Source organism: Lagenorhynchus albirostris, chromosome 2 (genome assembly GCF_949774975.1).
Source record: "Lagenorhynchus albirostris chromosome 2, mLagAlb1.1, whole genome shotgun sequence".
In the NCBI taxonomy this organism is placed as follows: domain Eukaryota; kingdom Metazoa; phylum Chordata; class Mammalia; order Artiodactyla; family Delphinidae; genus Lagenorhynchus; species Lagenorhynchus albirostris.
Genome location: NC_083096.1, coordinates 147,975,455 through 147,984,429, shown reverse-complemented (window position 1 = coordinate 147,984,429; position 8,975 = coordinate 147,975,455). Strand labels below are relative to the sequence as shown.

The window sequence follows — 8,975 nt, the reverse complement described above, 5'->3', positions numbered from 1 at the left end:
ATATTGTGAGCATCAGCACATACAGATACACATCATTGTTTTAAACTGTGGCACCGTCTTGCATTGCAGGCACGACTCTTCCCTCATTTACTGGACTAATCCTCTCTTGATGGGCAGTGAGGGTTCCAATTGTTTGCCATCATAAGCAAAGCTGTCATAAATATTCCTATATCCATATCTCTGCATACTTGAAGGATAAATTTCTAGAAATGGAATTGTTGAGTCCAATGATGCTCTCTCTAAAGGCTTTTGATGCAGGGAGTAAAGAGCTCTTTTGTCAGTGAGGTAGGAGAAGGACCATTTCCTACGCCCCTCAATAACCCTGGGTAATAATTTTTCTTCATATTTGCTGACCTGATTGGTGAAATTATTTTATTGTTTCTATTTTTATTTCTTTGGTGACAAGGAAGGCTGAGCATTTTTTGGTCATATGTCAGATGGCTATTTGTTTTTCTTCCTTAATAAGTTGTCTCCAGAATTCCCTAGTGGCCAGTGGTTAACACTCTACGCTCTCACCACCAAGGGCCCGGATTCAGTCACTGGTCGGGGAATGAAGATCCCACCAGTGCGGTGCGGCCAAAACCAACCAACCAAACAAACAAAGTTGTCTCTTCATTTACTTAGCCCATCTTTTATTAAGGTGACCATCTTTTTGTTTCTATATAAGAGCTCTTTATATGTTATGGGTATTTTCTTTTATTTTTATTTGTGCTACTTTTTAAGTCAATTTTGCTATGTTATGTATGGTAAATATTTTCCCAGGTTTTGTGTTTGCCTTTTAGATTTGTTTATGGTACGTTCTGTTATACAAATGCTTAAACACTTTATGTCGCCGTGTCCATCACTCTCTTCTCTTAGATCTCTGCCTTTGGGGTCACGTTTATGGTACACAGAATGGGATTCTGTAAGTAAGTGTTGTTGGTAGGTGTCATGTGTGAGTGTCGACTCAGAAATCTGTAAATCCAGCCCTCAGTTTCCAACTTATATATCCAGCTACCAATTTAACATTCTTTTTTTTTTTGGCCAGGCCGTATGGCTTTCAGGATCTTAGTTCCCCGACCAGGGATCGAACCCGTGCCCCCTGCAATGGAAGCACGGAGTTTTAACCACTGGACTGCCAGGGAAGTCCCCCCAACTTAACATTCTTACTTGGAAGTCAGATCCATATTTCACACTTACCATGTCCCCAAAAAGCTGTGATTTCCATTCCCCACCTCCTACTTCCCAGAGCCGCTTCTCCCCTAGAGCTCTCGATTCAGGAAAAGACCCATCTTCACTCAGTGGCTCAGGCCAAAAACTAGAGTATTCTTTTTTTTGCCCTCTTTTCCTCACATTTTATAACTGACCTATCAGCAGTCATGTCATTTCTACCTTCAAACTATGTCCTGATTCTGACCACTTCTCCCCCCTCCACCCGTACCACCCTAGTGGAAGGCACCTCGGTCGCTGGCCTGGGCTTATGCATTGGCCTGGTCTCTTCGCTTCTCTTCTTGACCCTCTGCAGTCTGTTCTCCACACAGCAGCTGAAGTGAGCTTTTAACAGCAAATCATCATGGTCCTCACCTATTCAAGACCATCCAGGAGCTTCCCATCACACTCAGGATAGAATTCAAACTCCTTACAATGGGCCATGAAGCCCCCTGGGATCGGGACCCCTCCTCTCCCTCCCACCTCCCCTCCCCCACACGCCCCCTCCCACTCTGTGCTCAAGCTACTCTGGTTTCCTTGCGGTTTCACACACACACCAAACTTATTCATGCCTCAGGGCCTTTGTCCTTGCTGTTCCTCTGCCTGGAAAATCTACTCCCGCCCCGCCCCGACCCCTGAGATTCACATGGCTTACTTCAAATATCACAGTGCCCTTTCCTGACCACACGTTCTAAAACAGCCTCACCTTTCCTCTTGTCATGCTCTGCCTCTGCCTTATTTTTCTTCAGAGCACTTATTCCTGTCTGACTTTATTACATAGGTTTATTTGTTGTTTTATAGCCTTCCTCCCTTGGAAGGTAAATTCCATGAAGGCAAGGACTTTGGTCCTTAGTATGAATATTTGTTGAATCAATATGTGTAATACATGAATGTGTATGAGTGTCATGTTTGTGTGTAGATACATCTGCTGCGTGGATGGCTATCTGTAAGAACATCTATGTGTGGAACTGTGGAAGTAATGACATTGTGTTTGTGAATGTTCACGAATCTGTGTGCAAATCTGACTGCTTATGTGAATGCTTTGCTGAGAATGTCTGCGTATGTGTCTTTGTGCATGAACCGTGTGTATGCCCGTGTGTGCACGTATGTGCTGTGGATGTTTGGTGATGCGTCCACTTCAGTGAGGGTGGGGAGCTGAGACATCTGGACACGTCCTTCCTCTTACCAAATGGACCACTTTCCAAAAGTGACGTTTCAGGCCGATACATGGTGGGCACTCAGATGAGGACTGCAAGGGTCTGGAGGAGCCCTGGGGCTGGTGGGGCCCCGGCAGCCTCATGCTGATGCGAGCCATCTCAGCAGAAGGGATGTGCTCTCGGATGCGTTGGCCACCAAAGAATGAGGCTGAAGCAATGTGGGGCAGAGCAGGCCCTGGACAGGCTGTGTGGCCTCAACACGTCACTGCTCTTGCTCCAAGCCTCAGTTGACTCATCGGTAAATGGGATTCATTGCTCTTGGCCTGCTTGCTTCTTGGGAATACGGTGAGAATAGAGGGAGGCAATGGCAGTGTGTGTATGACAGTCACAGCAACAGTGTTCTTAAAGCTGTGCAGCATATGAGGGTTGTAATCCACGATATCATCAGAGCGAATGCCTCAGTGTTCCCAGGCCAGCTCTGGACCTGGCCCCGTGTGAGCCTCAGTGGCTGTTTGTTGAATAAATAATAGGTGTGTGAGCAAAACAATGATGTGCAAGTGAGTAAGTGCCTGGGTGATTAAATGAAGAGATGACTGCATGAAGCAACAAACGGATTGATGAATCCCAATGACTAACATGTTTGAGCACACGCTACGTGCCAGACCCTATTGTAAAGGCTTCTCTTAGTCCATGCAGCAACCACGAGATAAGTACTATTACTAACCCCATTTTGCAGATGGAGAAACTGAGGGTCAGAGAAGTTAAGTGACTTACTCAAAGCCACAAAGCTCCCAGGTGGCAGAGTGGAGATTCCAGCCCAGGCAGGCTGACTCCAGAGCCCAGAGCACTAAACCCTACACAAGTCCTGCTGCGTGAATCAATGAATGAGTGGGTGAATGAATAAATACATGCAGGAGCCCTCTTGCTCTTAGCTGTGGGCAAGGCAGGCCACTTTCCGATGGGGAAGCGGAATCTCTCAGGGGTGAGGTGGGCATCCAAGGTGCGGACCTTGGGTGGCGTCTCCGCCAGGGTAGATGTGGCCGCATGGCCTCACTCACGTCCCCTCCCTCTCCCTGGTCTGCAGGCACATGCCGCGATGCAGCACTACGGGGTGAACGGGTACTCGTTGCACGCCATGAACTCGCTCAGCGCCATGTACAACCTGCACCAGCAGGCGGCCCAGCAGGCCCAGCATGCCCCCGACTACCGGCCCTCGGTGCACGCGCTCACCCTGGCCGAGCGCCTGGCTGGTAAGGGCCGTTTGTGGGGACGGGGGCTGGGGGGGCTGGAGGAGAGATCTGGGGGAAGAGACTCTGGAAGGTGAAGACAGGAGAGAGTACTGGGAACGTTTACTCTGGGAGACTCAGGAAGACCCAGGTCACTTAGTAACACAGGGAGATGTCAATTCAAAATCTGTGTGTGAGTGTCCAGAGCACCCTTGTTTGCCAGCACTGTGCTGGGCCCTGGAGCTGCCCTATGCCTTCAGATTCCCTTAACCACCCTGTGAGGGAGGGATTCATTAGCCGCTCTCACAGGTGGAGAGACTGAGGTAGGAGGTAAGGCACTAGCCCAGAGCATTCCAGCTAGGAAGTGGCTGGAGTTCCCAGGGAGTCCCATCTGTAACAGCGCCCATGTTTTGATCACTGATTGTGTGCCAGGCACTGTGCGAGGCGCGCTCTCTCTCTCTGTGTGTCTAACCATTCAACTCCAGTAAAGGGAGGCTATTATCTCCATTTTATGGACAAGGAAATGGAGGCTCAGAGAGGTTAACTCTAGGCAGGGCTGGGGTAGGAGATTAGAATGTGACATTATGGCTAAAAATCTGAGCTTTGAAGTTACAGACTTGCAGTCATTGTAGGGTCTGCCCACTCACCTCTCTTCTCTGAGCCTCAGCTTCTCCCTTTATAAAAGGGAACATGGTGGTGCCCATCCCATAGGATGGTTGGGATGTTATTTGAGATAACATAATCAAGGTATTCAGTAGGGACTGGTAGGTGCTCAGAGGAAATTATTACCCAGGTCCCAGAGGAAGTGCCCATGAGGGAGCTGCAGCCTGGTCCCCCCTCTCCCAGTTCAACTGATTGTTGCCCTGCCCTGGCAGCCCCTCAGTGAGCATGGGAAGGATTGGATGGCATAGGTGGGGAACGTGATTTCCTGGGAGGTGAAGCCACCCGCCCCATCCTGTCCCAGGCCAAACCTCAAGCAGCTGGTGAATTGCTCTGGCCCTGGGCCAGGTGGTCCTCAGAGAGCTTTAGGACACTCCCAGGGAGGCCAGGTGCCCAGAGACTCATGAGAGGGCACGGCAGGAAGAATGTGGCCAGGATCAAATGGTGGGGCAGACCAGAGAAGCATGATCAGCTGAGGCAGTCAGGGAGGGCTTCCTGGAGGCCACGGAGCAGGAGTCAGGCCTTAATAGGACAAGGAAGGGGGACTAGCGTGAGTAAAGGCACAGAAATGGGATGGGATACGAGGCCTGGGTAGGGGTTCCGGCCTGGCAGGGAGGATGAGGCGGCCGCTTCTACTCCTTTAGACGCTGCCAGGCTCTGGGAAGGGCTCAGTGGGTAAGATGGAGCCCCTGGTCTCCTTCTGTAGATCAGCATTGGGGTCATCAGTCTCCAGCATGGGGATGCGGGTGCAGTCCTGCCCGGGCTCTGGCTGCTTCTCTGGTTTGGAGTGAATTCCCTGTGCCCAAGCTGGTGGTGACATTTCATCCTTACCATGTTCCAGGGCTCAGAGAGGAAGAGTCAGGGACAGAGGCTCACCTCTGCTGGTGGGGACAGAGGAAGTGGAGTATTCAATGCTCCCACCAATTCTCTAATCTTGAGAAGGAGGGATATGAGCTCCAGGCGGGCCTTTGCATGGAGGCCTCGCCTTCCAGCAGGTTTTGCTGATGGTACAGAGAGCCTGGCATCCCAGGCTGTGACTACCTCCCACCTTTGTAGTCCCTGAAGCCAGCAGCAGAAGGCTGAGCTGCTGCTCCCACACCCAGTGTTCTACTGAGAGGGGTCCTCGCTCCTTCCCCTCCCGCAGCGTGACCAGCATGAGCTCAGGGCTCGGCCCAGGCTGGGATCAGTACCAGTTTGTAAGAGGTTCAGGGCTCCCTCTTTACACTGAAAAAGGAGCAGCCCAAAGTCTGAGGCTTCCTGGATACCCAGTTGCCTCCTACTTCCTCGTTTAGAGTGTGGCGTTGACTCCCCAGTCCCTGGAGTGCAGGGGAAGGACCTTGGCAGCCCTGTGCAGAGGCTGACACAGCTCGGGTTCCCTTCAGCATAGATAGTCCAGGGTCCACTTATGGGTGTTGGTAGGCGGGGAGAGAGAGGTTAACTGTCCATCCTCCAGGGACTGGTCAAGCAGAAGGGTTGGAGGCTAGACAGCAACCCCAGACAGACATCTATGCTGGGAGGTTCATGTTCCCAACACGTGGGCAGGACTGTGGAATCTGTGGTCCACCAGGCCTGTCTCCCCTCCAAGCCTGTGGTGGTTAGTACCTGCTCTCTTTGTCCTTCCCTCCTGGAGGAAGCAGCTAGAAGGGTCAAGACCACACGCAACAAGGCTTTCCTGTGTTCTGAGGGCCCTGCCAGAGCCAGGCTTTCTGTTGAGGAGACATAAGAGCAGGAGCCTCAGGTCCTGCCATCAGAGATTCACAGGCCAACTGGGACGATGAGATTCATACCCAGAGGACATAGGATCAAGTGCCAGTGAATTCCATCTCCTCAGTCAGACCTCTCCTAACTGTACCTTGCAGATAAGTCATGGCCTGGCTTCTCATGGTCGGGACAGTATTTTGTTGGTATCTAGAATCTAGGGGTCATAGGCTATTAGAAGCTTTGTGACATGGACTTCCAAATTATTAGCATCATGTACTCTCAGAATATTATACCCTTATTATTCTGGGACTTTAAGGATTTTAGGGCAATGCCCACCCACCTACCTACCCACCCATCCCAAACCAAATAAAGAAGATCCCCCTCAGTCATATTCCTGACAGCCATTCATAGAGATGAGTTAGACCTCAGTGGTCCTGATAGTGAATGATGGGGTGGAGCGATCTTGAAAATCCAGCCACATGGAGAGGAGATGGGTGATTTCCAAGGGGGAAAGGACCAGGGTCTAGCTCTGGCAGGACCACAGTGGGTCAGAGCACGGTAAGATTCAAAATCTATTTCCCATAATTAAATGGGCCCCCTCTCCTTGCCCTCCAACGGCTGTACATTTCAAGACATCATCTTGGAGGCCCGCTATGGCTCCCAGCACCGCAAACAGCGTCGCAGCCGCACGGCGTTCACGGCTCAGCAGCTCGAGGCCCTGGAAAAGACCTTCCAGAAGACTCACTACCCGGATGTGGTGATGCGTGAGAGGCTGGCCATGTGCACCAACCTACCTGAGGCCCGGGTACAGGTAGGACCCAGCTCCTCTAGCTAGACCTTGCAGGCAAGCGCCAGCCCATCAATCTGGCTTCCTGCTGTCCAGGAGCCAGCACTTTAGCCCTCGGTGCCAAACTGCAACTGGTGTCTCCATGAATGCCTTCAGCGACAGGGAGGGTGGGTTGGAAAGGATTGTGGGTGTGTGTTTGCTACAGGGCGGGGGCAACCTTGCCACTCACACTTCCTCCGGGAGCACCCTGCCCCGCAACTCTGCTGCTTCCCCCCCACTCCTGCTCTCCTCGCCCTGTTCCCAGGTGTGGTTCAAGAACCGCAGGGCCAAGTTCCGGAAGAAGCAGCGCAGCCTGCAGAAAGAGCAGCTCCAGAAGCAGAAGGAGGCTGAGGGCTCCCACGGGGAAGGAAAGACTGAGGCCCCGACTCCAGACACCCAGCTGGAGGCCGACCAGCCCCCCAGCCTGCCCAGCGGCGACCCCCCTGCTGAGCTTCACCTGAGCCTATCCGAGCAGTCGGCCAGCGAGTCTGCCCCCGAAGACCAGCCAGACCGGGAGGAAGACCCCCGGGCAGGGGCTGCAGATTCCAAAACTGAGAAGAGCCCTGGGGCTGAGAGCAAGGGGCTGGGCTGCAAGAGGGGCAGCCCCAAGGCAGGTGAGGCCCAGCAGCAGCTGTGGTGGGCCGGGGCCCAGCCGAGGGAGAACAAGCAGGTCTAGTCGCACGGGGGCCTGGCTGGCGAGGGGGGTCAGAGCAGTGATAGAGTTAGCCTTTGTGGCACTGGACCTGACCCAGAGAAAGGACTTGGCCATAGCAGGCCTGTTCCAGGTGGTCACCCTTTAGTTGCTGAATCCTGGAAGGGTCCAGGGAATTCAGGGGGTCGGGGGAGAGGCTGTGTGGCAGGGGAGGGGTACTTGGGGAGCTCAGGGCAAAAGCTACTTATCAACCATTATGGAAGTTTTCCAGTATTTTAACAACCAGTACAGAGGTACCAGTGCATACTGGGTGAGTACCATATGGGTACCAGAGAGTCCCACATGCAGCAGAGACTCAGAGCTGTGTTTTTGACGGAACAGAGCTCTGGCAGGAGGCATAGCTCAGACACAAACCCTGGGCTCAGGCAGGGAGTGGATGGGGCTGTGAGCTGAGAGCTGGAGGGGAAGGGGAGGTGACTGCCCTTGAGAAGAAAAGGAGTCTTTGGGTGGGACATTTCTGTACTGCCTGACTTGCTTATGGCTCAGCCATTCCCCGTGTCAATCTGTGATTCTGTTGTGACGATTTCAAGAGTAAATAAAACTCTTTTGTCCCACCAAAACCAAACAACAACAACCAAAAAAAAAGGAAAAAAGAAAAGGAGTCTCCCTAAGAAGTTAGACTTGGGGGCCTTCCAGAGTCTGGTGCTCCTCCAGGAAGCTTGGGTCCCTCCCTCCCAGGATCCTGCGGGATGCTCAGCCCTGGCTGACGTGGGTGGATATGGTTTCAGCCAAAGCCTTGTCTTGTCTGCAGCATCAAGGGGGTGGCAAGGCCGAGGGAGCCCCTCCTGGCAGACCAGTGCCCTGTCCTGAGTCCTCGATTCTTGGTTCTCTGCTTGCAGATTCCCCGGGCAGCCTGGCCCTGGCCCCTGCAGCCCCCGGGGGCGGCCTCCTGGGCCCCTCCCACTCTTACTCCTCATCCCCGCTGAGCCTCTTCCGTCTGCAGGAGCAATTCCGCCAGCACATGGCCGCCACCAACAACCTGGTGCACTACTCTTCCTTCGAAGTGGGGGGCCCGGCCCCTGCTGCTGCTGCTGCGGCTGCCGCCGCCGCCGTGCCCTACCTGGGCGTCAACATGGCCCCTCTGGGCTCACTGCACTGCCAGTCCTACTACCAGTCGCTGTCAGCGGCCGCTGCTGCCCACCAGGGCGTATGGGGGTCTCCACTGCTGCCCGCACCCCCCGCAGGCCTGGCACCTGCCTCGGCTGCCCTGAACAGTAAAACCACGAGCATCGAGAACCTGCGGCTTCGGGCCAAGCAGCACGCGGCCTCCCTGGGACTCGATACGCTGCCCAACTGACTGCTGGCCTCCCACCCGCCAGGGCTCTTGGGTGCCCCCAGCCCAGCCCCATGGTTAACCCAATACGGCTCTCAGGGAGTTAACTCCAGGAGCCCAGGGATCCCGGAGCCTTGGAGTCCTGCTTCCTGCCCCTCTCCCCCTCCCCCCACCAGAGCTCCAGCCCTCGGTGAAGCCCACACCTACGCCCTGCCCTCTGCATGGCCCTGCT

The 8,975-nt window shown here is 53.6% G+C and overlaps 1 protein-coding gene across 2 annotated transcripts; it reads left to right on the top strand.

The window, feature by feature from the left end:
- The first annotated feature begins 3,432 nt into the window (after positions 1-3,432).
- Positions 3,433-8,767, top strand: DMBX1 (diencephalon/mesencephalon homeobox 1). Of its 2 annotated transcripts, none has more exons than XM_060142626.1 (4): positions 3,433-3,595; positions 6,565-6,743; positions 7,024-7,372; positions 8,310-8,767. In XM_060142626.1, the coding sequence occupies exons 1-4, from the start codon at positions 3,442-3,444 to the stop codon at positions 8,765-8,767; spliced, it is 1,140 nt and encodes a 379-aa protein (XP_059998609.1). In that variant the 5' UTR covers positions 3,433-3,441. The 2 variants fall into 2 exon arrangements, with proteins under 2 accessions (XP_059998609.1, XP_059998608.1); XM_060142625.1 differs by having other exon boundaries at positions 3,442-3,593; positions 6,548-6,743.
- The last annotated feature ends 208 nt before the right edge of the window (positions 8,768-8,975 follow it).

Bases quoted from the DNA above. Each gene is read 5' to 3' on its own strand.
- DMBX1 (XM_060142625.1), top strand. From the start codon at position 3,442: ATGCAGCACTACGGGGTGAACGGGTACTCGTTGCACGCCATGAACTCG. The intron at 6,744-7,023 runs GTAGGACCCAGC...CCCTGTTCCCAG, and splicing joins TACCTGAGGCCCGGGTACAG to GTGTGGTTCAAGAACCGCAG. The intron at 7,373-8,309 runs GTGAGGCCCAGC...CTCTGCTTGCAG, and splicing joins GAGGGGCAGCCCCAAGGCAG to ATTCCCCGGGCAGCCTGGCC.